Here is a 17,310-nt window from a genome sequence, read left to right as displayed (position 1 = left end):
CATGTACATACATGCTGCTAACATATTATTATAGCTGAAATGCACAAATGTCAGGGCATGACAAAACTTCTCCAGGCCCCAAAACTATTCTTTGACTCCAGAGTGTTAAAGCTTCATGAGACTTCATCTCGCCATCACTATTCATGACCCTTGACTTTTGAACTTTAAATTTTCTTCAATTTCTATATCTGTGTGATATATCTATTGTAGCAACATATATATAGGTAGTCAAATGACTATGGCTATTTCTGCCAGCCATGATCTCCAGAACACAGAGGCTTACAAAGAGTTTGGCTTTGAAATAATCCAAACTGAACTCAAGAGAGAAATCAACAATCAGCATATAAATCTCAACAATGGTGACAATCAAAAGGTTCATGAGGCAATGCATGCTGGGTACCAGCACAGGACAAAACTCATTCATGACTCCCAGCATGCACTGAATTGTCCACTTATTTTCTTGAATTCTTCTGCACTTGAATTTTTGCTTTTTCTTAAGTTTTAGTACACTGTAAAAAGGGTTTCTCTATATTTATTCAGTAAAATTGTGTCAAAAATTTACAAGCAATATTATTAATTAAATTTAACACATTTTAATTAAGTAGAAATAATCATTCAAAATGAGTAGAATAACATGAAAAAATTAAGTAAAATTTACATAAAAATATTGATTTCATTGGACAAAAAACAAACAAACTAAAAAAACACTATGCTAAAGAATACTATGTTATGCATGCCAGGCCAGTAGTTGGCGATCATGAAACACCCTTCGAAAACATTATATACATCACATGACGTCAACCTTTTTACAAATTCACATTTTTGTTGCTTACATAGATATGATAAAGGAATCATGTTCAAAAGGTTGTAAGTCCCCCAAAACAGAGTTATTGAAGACACCTAAAGTTCATGAACAGAATCACTGAAGGAAAAAAATAAATAATTTGCTTACCATTGTAGTGGTCAGTGTTTGCTTTAGTTGGACTCTTGACCCTTGAAATTTTAAACAGTTTTTTTTTTGGTTGCTAGTTGTGATACAGCAGCTAGACAAGCCAAGAAAGAAAAGCGACCAGGTGGTGTTGTTTGTTTTTACATCATCATTGGGTCTGAGTTGGGTGTGTCTTATCAATAACATGTGTTCTGTGGTTGAACAATATAAGCTTTGGTGTTTTCAGCGTTATCAGAGAAATTCTTAGAAGCACCTCTGATCAAAACTTGTTAAAAAAGAAAAGTGTTTTCATTTAGGCACACAGACATCAAGAATCTGAGAACTGGCCTGAGAACAGCCAGAGATCAGACTCTGAATGAGTTCAGATATTCAGGTAGAACAAAGATTATGTAATAGCATAACCAACACTTCCTGATCATCTTTATTCTTAGTTTGTCTAGTAGTGATGGGATTTATGGCTCTTTGAGGGGATCCGGATCTTCGCGATCCGTTCCTTTCAAAGAGCCGTTCAAAAGAACGGCTCTTTTGGCTCTTTTAAATATTTAGTCAGTTTTAAGAAGCCAGCTTCAGCTAAATAAAATGGAAATGTCTACATACTACATACTATTACTACTGTAAACTTTGCAAACATCAGCCCCTTCAAGTCAATGAACAATAACAAAGTGGGCTGCAATGAATGTCTGTGCAAAACAGCTTTTTTTCAACGCTCCTACCCAATGACAGAGGCACGCAGGATGTGAAGGATGCGTGCACAACTAATAACTAATATCATCACGCTATAAAGGGTTGGCCTGCGCTGGGTGCGCCCCTCCCCCTATAACTGTTCTGTCTCGCGGAGGAGCTCATTTGTGTGCATCTGTGTGAAACACGCATAGGAAAAAAGAACGACAGAAAGAACGGCTCCTCTCCAGCCGCGACTCGGCTCCCATCATTCATGTTTATGAGCCGTTCAAAAGAATCGGTTCGTTCGCGAACATCACAACTCTATTGTCTAGTTCTTACAACTGAGTTACAACAGTAATACAAAATGTAATATTAAAACATCAAGAGTCAAGAGCACAACTAAAGCAAACACTGACCACTATAATGGTAACCAATAATTTACCCTTTGATTCTGTTTGTGAACTTTAGGTGTCTTCAATAACTCTGTTTTGGGGGCCTTAAGACACAGCCTTTTGAACATGATGCCTGTATCATATTTATGTAAGCAACAAAAATGTGAATTTGTAAAAAGGCTGATGTCATGTGCATGCATATAATGTTTCATGATCGCCAACTACTGGCCTGGCATGCATAACATAGTATTCTTTAGCATAGTGTTTTTTTTGTTTTTTGTCCAATGAAAACAATATTTTTGAGTAAATTTTACTTAATTTTTTCATGTTATTCTACTCATTTTGAATGATTATTTCTACTTAATTAAAAATTGTTAAATTTAATTAATAATATTGCTTGTAAATTTTTGACAATTTTTATTTTATTTTATTTTGTGGATTGTCACCATTGTTGTGATTCATACGCTGGTTCTTGATGTGTCTGTCTTATTTTTTTCTAACAGTCTAACTTTCTAACTTTAGAGTTTTCAGTGAAGTGGTTGACAAAAGGGTTAATGTCTGGAGGCTAGTGATGGGAAGTTTGATTCTTTTCTGTGAACTGGTTCTTTTGGATGGTTCAATTAAATAAACTGTTTGAAAAACTGCTTCATGACCTCTTTGGTGATGACGGAATGGTGTCAAGTCTATCAAACATTCAAATATATAAAGTTAATAATCATAACTTTAGTCATTTAAAAACCTCATAATCATAAAAGTTTACAATTAAGTTTTGCAACAACGCACCAAATACAGTAACAGCAATAATGTGCATACGAGGATTTAAGACTTGAAGATATAAAGTAAATAAATTAGGTGTCATCAGCACAGAAACCATGATCCACTTACTGTACATAATCCATTTCGATGTATTTGTAATTAAATTAATTTACGTTTCGCCAGATTGCCCTTCATCAGCTCCTCGGTTCTCGAATCGGACGCATCCTAAAGAAATGGTTTTCGGTTCAGTGTACTGATGATCCGAAAACCGATGCAACCGGTTCTTGACTAGAGAACGAGAACTGCTCTAACCGGCACGTGCTGCAGTTCAGTATCATCAGCTGCACTATTCATGTTCATGTTCTGTTTACTACAAACTCAATTTGTGAATGTGTCATCATTAACTATAAATACAGTACAGATAATCCATAAATCATCCTTTATTCCTATGAAACATACAGTCTTTAGGGTCTTAATTATTGCCCAACTTCCCTGAAAACCCCTTTGGCCCATACATAATATACAATATAGAGATTATAAACATTCATCTTAAAAAAAAAAAAGCTAAATAAAATATAGTTATTTTTTCACACTTTCCGATGTTTAACAAAATACTTGAAAAATTACATGCATGCGCAGTATCATCAGTTCATCAGTTCTCAAATCGGATGCGTCCGAAATAAACGGTTTTCGGTTCAGTGCACTGGTGATCCGAAAACCGATGCAACTGTTTCTTGACTCAAAAACGAGAATCAGCTCATCAGTTCTCAAATCGGATGGGTCCGACAGAAACGGTTCTCAGTTCAGTTCTCAGTTCAATGTACTGGTGATCCGAAAACCGGCAACCGGTTCTTGACTCGAGAACGAGAACTGCTCCACCAGTGGGCGTGTTCGTTCGTCATCTGGCTGTGCTTTGTGTTCATCTTCAGTTCGGTCTTTACAGCAGTTCAGTCAGTGTACTGTTTGAGTAAATGAATTACTCCGGGAAATTGGTTTATTCTGACTCAGAGGGAGTGTCAGTCACGTTAAAAAAGTTAACATCTTAAGTAATCTGTGGATTAATGCTTATTGGAGACGTGAACAGTTTCAAACAATTCAGTTCGATTTGGTGAACTGGTTCAACCGGTTCACTAAGAAGAGCCGGTTAAATTGAATGATTCGTTTGCGAATCGGACATCACTACTGGAGGCTTCATCTGTTCACAATACCACCTGGTGGCCAAAGAGTGCAAAACAAAGCAGATATATTACAGGCAGAGGTATAAAGTCCAGGCAATAGTATGTTCCTGCACAACCGGAGGCTGCAGTTTCAGGACCACAGCTCTAGGACCCTAGTTTTTCGTGACAGCACCACCTACCGTACTGGATGATATAGCGATGGCTTCAGTTTCAGGACCCCACTTCTAGGACCCTGTTGGTTTAGTTTGTAGTCATATTTGTATATAGCATCAATATATTTATCTCAGTAGTATTTGTTTTTAAATGTGATTTTTGATTCAAAATGCAGCAGAGGATAATTACCAAGTGTGCTTTGAGTCACAATTTTAAATTTAAACATGATTTTACACAAAATATAAATGAAAAATGTATATAAATTTTAAAACAATTGTAAAAAATCTTAAAAGTCTTAGTCTCTTGAATTATACAGTAAATTGATTAACCTCATTAAGATGAATTAGCTCATTATCAGGTAAGTTAAAGTTGGAATCAGCGTATGGAGTCTAAATTACAGCAGATATTTTAAAGGTTGTTGAGAGGCAAGACAAGACACAAGAATGATTCGAGAATGTTTATTATATATATATATATATATATATATATATATGTAAAAAAAAAATTAACATCACAACAGCACTAAAGCGAACCCCTTTCCCATCTGGCTGTAGGCTTCAACTCTAGAGAAAGAGAGAGCGAGAGTTGGAGAGAGTGAGAGAGATAAATATGAAACATTTGTTTAACATATTCAACCAGAGAATATATATATATATATATATATATATATATATATATATATATATATATATACATATACATATATATATATATATATATATATATATATATATATATATATATATATATATATATATATATATATATATATATATAAATATCTGATTTAACACTTATGTACTGTTGGAGTTTTAGAGAGAGAGCCAAACAGAAATATTAATGTTACTGACATCTAATTACAAACTTCAAATGTGCAAGTACATAAGAACAATACCCACCAATTGAATGCTCTCCCTTCTTTCCTCAATTGTTTGTTAATCTTTCTATTAAATTCTTCCACTTCACTGAAATAGTTATCAGAGAACAATCACTTTTGTGATGATAGCCCACATAGCAAAATTGTGTCGGCCCGGATCCGGCCCACATCTGGCACCTGTGGAAAGATGATCTGACCCACATGCAGCGTGGAATGATGGCACTTGGGCGGACCGCTCCTGTTTGCCAGAATTGAGCCACAAGCAGGCCATAGCAATGCCACATGTCAGCCAGAGTAAAGAAATTAACCAGAACTGGACCTTATCTGAGCCACAAAATCTGTGTATATATTAAATATGAAGTAATATCAGCCTTAATAAGCCTGTTAACAAGCAGAATCACTGAAGGAAAGAAAAGAACAGAAAAAGAGATAAGCAGAAGCACAAGAACTACAACTGACTTCAGCCACAACCTTAGATGAAATCAATTGAAGATAAAAGAAGACATTAATTTTCTGGAGATGTCACCAGAGGAGGATTAAACAACTCCACAAACTGCATTACCAGCTTCACTTATTACAAACCAGATTGACTTTATTTCTGTTAGACATCTACAAAAGTTTTTATTGAGAATGAACAGAGGTTTAACTCTAATGTGTGTCACCATAACAGTGATTGGTGTTTCCATTAGTTGCGCTCTTAACTCTTATTATATCTTTTGTCTTTTTTGGCTTCTGTGAGAGTGTGTTTGTTAAACACATTTGTGGCATAAAAGAAAGCTAAAGTGAATTGAAGTCAGGTGATGGAGGTTATCTGTTGATGAAATTATAATCCTCATGAAACTCATGCAATGTTTTTTTTAAATCTAACAAATTGTATCATTAATATCTTCACATCACAAATCATGTGTTTCTGCAGCATGATATCCAGCAGTATTACAACAATCAGTTAGAAGATTTTATCAAGCACGAAAAAGTCAATCTATGATGACACACACAGACATCAACAGTCAGCACATGAATCTCAACAATGGTGACAATCAAATGTACCTTGCTGCAATGCATGCTGGGTACTAGCATAGTGCAAAACTCCCATTATCTAAATATTTTTGGTTGTCACCATTATTGAGATTCATGTGCTGATTGTTTAAATCTGTGTGTGTCAACGTAGGTTAAGTTTTTTGAGCTCATGTTTGTTAAAAGATGGAAACTGATTGTTATAATACTGCAGGATCTCATGCAGCAGAAACACAGAGTTTGTAATATGAATGTATCATTGGAACAACATTATTGTTAGATTTAAAAAAACATTAATGAACCAGTGTACTTCATGATGATTATAAAACCATCAACAGATATCAGCCATCACTTGAAATCATATCAATCTAGCTTTCTTTGTAGCTGCAAATGTGTTTAACAAACACACTGAATATATAATAAGAGTTAAGAGCCCAACTAATGAAAACATTAATCACTGTTATGGTGAAACACATTAGAGTTAAACCTCTGTTAATTCTCAATAAAAACTTTTGTAGATTTCTAACAGAAATAAAGTCAGTCTGGTTAGTAATAAGTGAAGCTGTTGATGCAGTTTGTGGAGTTGTTTAATCCTCCTCTGGTGACATCTCCAGAGATTTAATGTCTTTTTTTATCTTCAGTTGATATCATCTTAGGTTGTGGCTGAAGTCAGTTGTAGTTCTTGTGCTTCTGCTTATCTCTTTTTCTGTTCTTTTCTTTCCTTCAGTGATTCTGCTTGTTAACAGGCTTACTAAGGCTGATATTACTTCATATTTAATATACACAGATTTTGTGGCTCAGATAAGGTCCAGTTCTGGTTATTTTCTTTACTCTGGCTGACATGTGGCATTGCTATGGCCTGCTTGTGGCCCAAATCTGGCAAACAGGAGCGGTCCGCCCAAGTGCCATCATTCCACGCTGCATGTGGGCCAGATCATCTTTCCACGGGTGCCAGATGTGGGCCGGATCTGGGCCGACACAATGTTGCTATGTGGGATCCATCAGAAGAAGACACCACCACTTTCGAATTAAAGGCATGTCCATCTGAAAGATGCGTGACAGTGATGAGGAGAATCTTTAGTTAATGATGTATCTATTTTCTTCATGACGAAGAGTGTACACACAGACAACATGTAAAAGTGAGATTTTCTTGTACATTTTTTTTTTAAATCAACTAAACTCCTGGAAGTCAAACCCCACACCTGTCACAATGCAAAGGGATACACTGCAATAGAAAAGATGGAAGACATTTTATTCACAATGTTGACAGAAACTTGTATATACTTGACAAAAAATTGAGGCCTTACCATAAGCATGAAAATCCCGCAGTCATTCCCAAAGTTTTGCGTGGCAATCCCTAAAAGCAGCAAAAAGGTAACACACAAGTCAAATAGATGAAAGCCACTGCCACTCTTTTAAATTATGACATCTACATGATATGCAGAATATGGGATATAATTATATTTGTTTGGAGTAGCTAAATGTCCATTTATTAATCACCACAATATCATGCCCAGTCTTTTCAGACCAGCTCCCAGGATCTATTGTTTGTGCAAGATTCCTACAAAAAAAAAAAAAAAATTAAAGGATAATAACGTAGCCAAAATATATCAGTACAGGCTATAAGAATGTAGCCAAAATATTATCAGTACAGGCTATAAGAAGGTAGCCGAAATATTATCAGTACAGGCTATAAGAACGTAGCCAAAATATGTCAGTACAGGCTATAAGAACGTAGCCAAAATATATCAGTACAGGCTATAAGAACGTAGCCGAAATATTATCAGTACAGGCTTTAAGAACATAGCCGAAAATATAAATTGTTATATGAACATGTCAAACAGTATGCCTCATTTGTGAACCTGAAAAATGGTTCTGTACTCATCATCACCAAATCCAGACTCATGCATTGCGTACAGTGAGTCTAAAAAGACAATCTCTCTCATGAGTGGCTTTATGATCTATAATAGGATATTTGGTAAAAGATACACAACATTTTAAAAGTCATTAGGACAAAAAGTAGAGCTGGAATTGACAGTTTGAACTTTCATGATTTAACAATTACCACTACATGTACTATCTAGAATCGTGGAAGAGTACCAATCCCTTACACAGAGTTGGTCCATGCTGGAAACACCAAAAAGTCTTTCATGTCAACATCCTCCTAATATTAATCAAATGTCTTGTCATAATGCAGATCTACATTTCTGTAACCACATACATATTTTATTTTATGCATACTCACTGGAAAGTTGACAGCCATATTTTTTGGTGTACACTTTCATGTAGGAATTACGTACATGTCCTCTATATATATGTCTTTTCCCTATCGTAAAAAAATAAAAAATACTGAAAGCTTGTAACTACTTTGAAAGTAGACAATATGAATGAAAACAGTAACATACAGTACATATGTTAATTTAGAATTTAATCTCACATACATGTTGCTGAGCTGCTTCATGAATCAATTTGAAGCAGGCATTCCTACAATCTACAAGAAAACAGCCAAAGCAAATATCATTAAAAAAAAAAACATTCAATAAAAAAATTCAAAAATGACTAATCCCCTCCTATTTTTTACAAACTTCCCACTATGCACCTGGGAATCCATGTTTCTTTGTAACCCTAGGCTCCAAAACTCTTCACGGGTGAGACATGTGGGCCCTTCTTTTATAATAATTTCTGCTCCAGGCCGTCTCGTGTCCAGAACATAGCTGAGCTGGAAATAACAATTATTATTACAGGAGCTAATATTCTTGCATTCTGATGGTTTACAATGACTTTAATATTTAAACCAGAAAGACTTAAAAACATGTAGATAATAAACTTTCACTATATCATGGTTACACTGTGCAATTAAACAGTGGGTGACATGCACACTGTGGGGTGTGGCCTGTACAGATCATAGATCAAATGTCTTTTACACTCATAACTTAGCTCACCAGTTTGTCCTGGATAGGATTCAATTCTTTTTCCCAGGGCTTAGACAGTTTTGAGAAGCCAAAGGGTGCTGGCTCTGGCGCAGCGAGGAACGATGGCTTGTGCGCAGTCTTGGGAGCTGCCTTGGGAGTGTCAAGGGATGCGTTCTTGGGCACTGGCTCTGCTGAAACTAAAGCAGAAAATTACTATAAGTGTTCCTATTCATACAGGTCAGTCCATGTTCAAAAAAGCTAACCCATCAAATGAAATAAATTCTTAGCACTGATATTCCATAAGCCTTTTGTCATGCAGAAAAAAATAATTAAGAATTTGACAAGCGAAGAGCAGAATGAGTCCCTCATTACTTACCAGTTGGTACATCAATGCCGATTGGAACAGTGGAGACCTTCGCTGGGGATACTGGATTTACTAAAAATTTTATAATTATTTCAAAATTTAACAATAAATGTGCTGCATTTAAAACAGAATTGCTTAAAAAAAAAAAAAAAGAATTACCCAACACTGCCTGACTGTGCCTTTTCATTGTGACATCATTTCCAAAAGCCCTTTTTATGTTGCCTAGATGTTGTTCATTTCTGTACGTGTTATGATGGTGTATAATATTCCTCATAAGGAACAGATGTGTTGAAGGTAAAGCCATGTTTAAAAAGTAATTATTTTTCTTCATTCTGGAAAATAGCTGTTCTGCAACTTGACTCTTTACTTTTCCAGCCAGTTGTGGGACTGTGCGAAGCTTTCGCAGGACATCACGGGGATCTTTTGTATTGTCCCCGTGGAACCGATCATACAGAGCATAATGCTCTGCTGAACCAGTCACTGGATGGCCATCAGGGTCTGGAATAATTTTTTTACAATTCAGCCAAGGTAGTGAGACCTTCAGTTTCCCATCTTTGGCTTTGGCTATGTTGTCTGGAGTTGGGGGGCTTAACCGTCCTTCAAAAGGTTTGAAAGGCAAACTTTCTGGTTCTCTAAGGGTCATGTGGGTTGCTAACCCACATGCAAAGTCATATATGATAACATTTGGCATGTGCTTCCAAGAAAGAAACATGTCTGCAAAGTCACGTGGGCTTTCTGCTCGAATGTTACACTTTATGCTGTACAAAATGCCGCATGGGCACATAAATACAGCCCAACCACATGAGATGGAGGGAAAAAAAGTTGTTTAACCAACTAAAAAGGGCTTCATCCATACAGAGTACACTTAAAATAAAAGTCAGATAATTAAAGAGAAGCACCTTTGGAAGTTATTACACCCAGGGACAAACCCTTCAAAATAATGGTAGCACACACAAAGTAAACTATGTAAAATGTAGCCTACTTGAAGCAGCCCAGATCTTTTGAAAAACCTTGTCGTATGTCTGCCTTGACTTCATTTCATTTGACAATCTCAGGAGGTCAGCTCATGATCCAGACGAATCTAACCCAAACTCCTTACATAATTTCCTAACCACCTAACCCTATAAAATAAAACAAATTAAATATATGAGGAGACACATGTTTTTGAAAATAATGGCAACTAAAAATAGTAAATCTAATGAATTGTGTTTTTACCTTCTGCTTGTATAGTTCCTCTCTTAGGCGGTCCTCTGTTACTGTCATTTCAGAGACCTCAGTCGGTTTTAGAGGACGGACTTTTTGATATTCCGTATTAAGGACATGGTTTGATCTACATGTTTTTGGACCTATCCATGGTGCCCAAAAGTTGTAACTTGGTGGGACTGTAAAAGGATTTTTTTGTTGACCTTTGAAAATATCACACCAAATAACAAATAAGTTAAAATAGCTTAATATCTACATAGTGATAAATGTAAACATGTTATGCATCTATGTCCATGTTACTTTGTTTGTTTGCCACACAATTTAGCAGTCATTAAAAAAAGGCTAACATATTTAGAAATTGTTTGCTTGCTTGAATTACTTGTTACAAATCCTCGACCAATCCTCTCCAATGAAAGTGCTTCCCAAAAAAATGCATATCAATCTCTCCGTTGAAGTCTTCTGGGGGTGGTGAAAGGTCACTTACTAAAGAAATAATGTAAAAACATTACACAGAAGTCAAATGTGTATAAAAATTAAAAGCTGTGTGAAACTCTGGGTGTATTTGGGCGAAAATTATTACTAGAAGATAACACTTTTCAATGAAAGCATGTTTACCTGACAATTGGAAGGCCCCCTTCTTATGGGGTTCCATGATGACAACTGGTGGATGGTCCCTATAGTTCACGCAGGAATACTCATAGTCATGTTCTGTAAGAGCTTCAAAGTTAAGATATCCTTGCATAATCGTATCAGCTGAGGGAAACTGCACACCGGTAGTCCTTTCCAAATACTCCACTACTCTGCTGACAGCAGTATGGACCTAAGAAAGAAACATAATAATGAAAAAACAATTATACCATACATTTTAACTGTACATTTCCCCCCACAAAAGGACTAAATTACAGACTATACTTCAATTAAGATAAAAAATACCTGTAGCATATTCCTAATAGTTATGCATAAAGTGAAGTGAGTGAAGTGACATTCAGCCAAGTATGGTGACCCATACTCAGAATTTGTGCTCTGCATTTAACCCATCCGAAATGCACACACACAGAGCAGTGAACACACACACACACACTGTGAGCACACACCCAGAGCAGTGGGCAGCCATTTATGCTGCGGCGCCCGGGGAGCAGTTGGGGGTTCGATGCCTTGCTCAAGGGCACCTAAGTCGTGGTATTAAAGGGAGGTCAAGGAGTATCCGATCATTAAAATTGTGTATGCCATCTTTCCACTCTTGGTAGCGAAAGTAGGCTCCACACTGATGACAAGACTAACAGTAGGTAGAAACATCTGGAAATTCAAAGATTCAACAAAAATCACAGTTTCCAAAACATTGAATGATTTTTAAAAGTATCCCAAATCTCCCATACCAGATTTACATTTTAATAATAATAATGAATATACATTATGGAATTACCTTGAACAATATGTGAGCTGGTGAGGATTTTCACCTTTTGTGTAATAAGGACTGGGTCACTCAGGGGTACATTGCCAGGGCAGTGCTGGCACATCATCTCTTCTGGAATTAGATGCCTTGGGTATTCCTTTTCCAGAGATGGAAGCCGAAAATGTTCAGGAAGTACAACAGGTAACTTTTTGTTCTTCAGAATATACTGGACCATGACTTTCAATTGGTCAACTTTTGGTGGATACGTTATGTCACCCAGATCAGCCTCATCATCTCTGTTTTCATCACCTGCTGATGTTAGGACTTCCACTTCTTCAGTGCTCCGCACTTTTCTGAAAAGTTCATGGTGTGTCTGAAATAAGTGCCATTTTCCTATATATTTGTGTATGCATGATCTCTTTGTCCGATGACAAGGACAGTGCCATGAATTTTTTTTTTGTGTCATACGACACAATGACCCTTCCTAATCGACAGTAATATGACACTGTAGGCTCATAAATGGAGATGTATTTCACTGACTGAGGCATTCCAATTTTGCAGTACACAGACAAAGGTACATGGTTGCTGTTGGCAAGGTTTTGCAGATCAAGGCAAACCTTCTTTTTATCCTCACCAAACCACTTGCTCTTCACCATTTCAGTAAGTGTATCTTCACTCAGTACAGGAAAAGAAGCATAGGTTGAACAGTATGTTATTGATTGAAGGTGTATGCAGTGATATGCTTTCAACCAACTCCTCCATGCCAACTCCATGTTCACCTGGCACTCAGTGGATTCACAGAAAACATGTTGATTTTCCCCCCATATCTTATTTTGAACATGCAGAGGTATACTGGTACCATGAAATGATTTGTGGACGGTATAAATTCCATTCTCCAGATCGATACATTCATTCTGAAGGTGGGAGGTTGCTGTGATGTCCTTTCATTTTCTTGTGTGCTTCCTTTCTATGTGCCTCTTTAAATTTGTCTTGTGCATGAGATGGTGGCATATGGGACACTTTTTCTTTAGTATTGTCTTCAAACAGACCCTTTGCATCTGTTCACTTGGAGTTGATGGCAGAGTGGTGGTGGTTGTAATTGCTGGATCTAGCATGGTGGTGGTTTTTGTAGTTGGATCTGGGATGGTTGTCAATGTCGGAGCTGGGATTGTGCTGGTTATGTCAGGGTGCTTCTCCTTGCATGAAGACAAGTGTTTAATGAAATCAGATTTACGTAACAGCATTGACTGGCAGTGGATACAGTGGTAATGCAACTGTGGTCGGCAATGTAACCCACATCTGTGAATGGTATAGCCTATAATGGTGTAACAAGAACATATAATAGATCATATATTTCAATTTGTAAATTATGTATACCCAAAATTTGAATTAGGTGTTTGGTTTTCAAAAACAAATAAGAGAGCTTTGATTCACTGCTCAAATGGAACTGATCATAAAATACATTTAGCTTTTAATGCACATTTTAACTCCAACTGCATTTCCTGAGGGAATGTTTGACAACTTTACCTTCATGGATAACTGCACGATTGAAATGGCTCTCTAATTGGGTTCTGATCTTGCTCAACTTTGATGGGTGGAACAAAGCTGAACTACAGAACGGGCAGTGAAAGTCCTTGCAGCATGTGGTGCATCTCTTTAATTCGGGCAGGGATCTCCCTTTTTGGATTGTTATATGCATCTTGAAAAAGAGAGAGCATATCCCACATAGCAACATTGTGTCGGCCCAGATCCGGCCCACATCTGGCACCCGTGGAAAGATGATCTGGCCCACATGCAGCGTGGAATGATGGCACTTGGGCGGACTGCTCCTGTTTGCCAGATTTGAGCCACAAGCAGGCCATAGCAATGCCACATGTCAGCCAAGAGTAAAGAAATTAACCAGAACTGGACCTTATCTGAGCCACAAAATCTGTTTATATATTAAATATGAATTTCAGCCTTAATAAGCCTGTTAACAAGCAGAGATAACTGAAGTAAAGAAAATAACAGAGAAAGAGATAAGCAGAAACACAAGAACTACAACTGACTTCAGCCACAACCTTAGATGAAATCAATTGAAGATAAAAGAAGACATTAAATCTCTGGAGATCTCACCAGAGGAGGATTAAACAACTCCACAAACTGCATTACCAGCTTCACTTCTGACTTTATTTCTGTTGGACATCTACAAAAGTTTTATTGAGAATTAAGAAAGGTTTAACTCTAATGTGTGTCACCATAACAGTGATTAGCGTTTCCATTAGTTGCACTCTTAACTCTTATTTTATCTTTAGTCTTTTTTAGCTGCTGCGATGGTGTGTTTGTTAAACGCATTTGCGTCATCAAAGAAAGCTAAAGAGAATTGAGGTCAGGTGATGCCGGTTATCTGTTGATGATTTTATAATTCTCATGAAACAGGCTGATTTGCTAATATTTTTTTAAATCTAACAATTGTTTCATTAATATATTCACATCACAAACAGTGTGTTTCTCCAGCATGAGGTCAAGCAATATTACAACAATCAGTTAGAAGTTTTTAACAATTTTAAAGAATTGAATCGATGATGCCACACACAGACATCAACAATCAGCACATGAATCTCAACAATGGTGACAATCAAATGTACCTTGCTGCAATGCATGCTGGGTATTAGCATAGTACAAAACTCCCAGCATGCATTGCAACATGAATAAATTATGCAGCTGAATTGTCCTATTATTTTGTTTAATTCTGAATATTTGCTTATATTTTGCTGTTGTTTTTGTTGTGGACAGTAGCTTTTCAGTGAAGTTCTGAATTGATCAGTTTATCTAAATATTTTTGACTGTAACCATTATTGAGATTCATGTGTTGATTGTTTATATCTGTGTGTGTCAGCATAGGTTAATTTTTTAAACTCATGTTTGTCAAAAGATTTTAACTGATTGTTATAATACTGCTGGATCTCATGCGGCAGAAACACAGGATTTGTAATATGAATGTATTACTGGAACAACATAATTGTTCGATTAAAAAAAAAACATCAATGAACCAGTGTACTTCATGATGATTAAAAAACCATCAACAGATAACAGCCGACACTTGATATCATGTCACTCTAGCTTTCTTTGAAGCTGCAAATGTTTTAACAAACACACCCGTCACAGCAGCCAAAAAAACCAAACTATATATTAAGAGCCCAATTAAGAGCCCAACTAATGGAAACACTAATCACTGTTATGGTGAAACACATTAGAGTTAAACCTCTGTTAATTCTCAATAAAAAACTTTTGTAGATGTCTAACATAAATAAAGTCAATCTGGTTAGTAATAAGATAAGCTGGTAAAGCTGTTTTTGGAGTAGTTTAATCCTCCTATGCTGAGATCTTGAGAGATTTCATGTCTTCTTTTATCTTCAGTTGATTTCATCTAAGGTTGTGGCTGAAGTCAGTTGTAGTTCTTGTGTTTCTGCTCTTCTGTTTTTCTGTTCTTTTCTTTCCTTCAGTGATTCTGCCTGTTAACAGGCTTATTAAGGCTGAAATTACTTCATATTTAATACACAAAAATTTTGTGGCTCAGATAAGGTCCAGTTCTGGTTAATTTCTTTACTCTTGGCTGACATATGGCATTGCTATGGCCTGCTTGTGGCTCAGTTCTGGCAAACAGGAGCGGTCCGCCCAAGTGCCATCATTCCACGCTACATGTGGGCCAGATCATCTTTCCATGGGTGCCAGATGTGGGCCGACACAATGTTGCTATCTGGGTACTTGTTAGAATATTTTGAGATCATGAAAATATCACTAATGCCTTTTTTAATCAGCTGTCCTACAATGAGCCTAACCAAATCCATAAAATCACTTCATATTGGCAATGCAGAACATGACAGAAACTAACACATGATAACGGACTGTATGTGGAGTAGACCTGCAGATTAGGCCAAATTGTAACAAGCTATTAAAACTGCCAAATGCCTCATCCATCATTGCAAAACAATGCCAAAACAACAGGCTAACACATAGTGCAACTAGGCAGTCAGTGCAGTTTAATTATGAAAGATATTTTATACATAAATATGGTAAAACAATGACTATTAAGCCAGTATTCACACTAATACATTAAGCTGCAGGTAAATCTTACAAACCTTACATAAACCATGCTCTTGTCATCTGATAAGTTTAATTAATGTGCTGGCTAGATTCATTTAAAATACTCCGTCATTAAAACTCAACAAGAATTTATGAAATTATGGCCACGAATTAACGTCATAGTAATTAATAAGAACTAGCTCTCAAATTCTTAATTTGGTGGGAATTAATTATTAATTCATAATTAGCAGTTCTCACTATGTAAACTTCGAACTGTTTAAACGTTATAAAATAAAACTTAATTAAATATCGGTACTCACCATCTGATTGCTGTCCACGTCGTCCATCTTTAATTAGTGTTGATCCAGTACGGTAGATGGCGCTGTCACAAAAAACTAGGGTCCTAAAACTGCGGTCCCAGAACTGCGGTCCTGAAACTGCAGCCTCCGGTTGTGCAGGAATACCCTTCTCATACCCTTCTCAGTCCAGGGGTCAGAACAAATACACCCGCCTGCAGATTGAGGTGGGGCTGCACCTGGGGTGTGGTTGCATGTGCGCACCCTGCCCCATACCTACTCTGATTGGTTCGATCATCTTTCACAAACATACATGTTAGGAAATGTGTGCTTAGTTGTTGTAGGACTGAGTATGTTTAAAAAGCTAAAAACGCTGTACAGTTTTATAAAGCCTTTACTTTACTTAAATAGATGATACTTTATAAAGTTTATCTCAATATTTGACAGTGGCTGTGAGACAACTGCACTAAAATAAGAGCACGATGCGCATGAAATTGTGTACGTTACTATAGCAACGGTTACAGGAGTGTCCTTTCAGAATCATCACTGGCCGATAGAAATAAAGTTTTCTCGATTTCTTCACTTTCAAATAATGAGGAGCAGCATATTTTCCTTAAATAAAGGGGAAAAAAGTCTAAGCTTTGCAATGTAGTATAGAAAATGTAAGTTTCACAAAAATTGAATTGGCAGACACATTAGACTATTGCAGTGTCATTTATCAACTGCATGACGGATAATTATATGTAACAATAATTGTCTTGTCATGCTATATAAATTAAAACAGTAATGATACACCCTTTTCATTTCCTTTATCATACTCTGATGATATGAAATAATCAAATTTACTAAAATTATTTAATTCATAATTCATTCTTTTATCTGAAGACTTGATCGTCTTACAGTGGATAATCAATCCAATTAATTTACTATATTCGTATGTAAGCCTAAAGATCAGCTTAATTAAAAAAAAAAACACTGTCATTTCAGGGACATGGCGAGTTACAGGCAAATGTTATTTTTTTATTCTTTTGAACATTATGAAGGCTTTATAAAACTGTACAGCGTTTTTAGCTCTTTAAACAGCGTTATCCATCC

General features: G+C 36.4%; 1 protein-coding gene across 1 annotated transcript; it reads right to left on the bottom strand.

Moving 5' to 3' along the window:
* Window positions 1-9,421: 9,421 nt before the first annotated feature.
* On the bottom strand, window positions 9,422-10,139 carry LOC132107560 (uncharacterized; the record flags this gene model as incomplete). The annotated part of the gene is made up of 1 exon (XM_059513674.1): window positions 9,422-10,139. A coding segment is annotated over exon 1 (621 nt), but the record flags the coding sequence as incomplete, so codon positions are not given.
* Between the last annotated feature and the right edge of the window lie 7,171 nt (window positions 10,140-17,310).

The sequence above is a fragment of the Carassius carassius genome, chromosome 28 (genome assembly GCF_963082965.1).
Source record: "Carassius carassius chromosome 28, fCarCar2.1, whole genome shotgun sequence".
NCBI lineage: Eukaryota > Metazoa > Chordata > Actinopteri > Cypriniformes > Cyprinidae > Carassius > Carassius carassius.
This window is presented reverse-complemented; position numbering and strand designations above follow the sequence as displayed.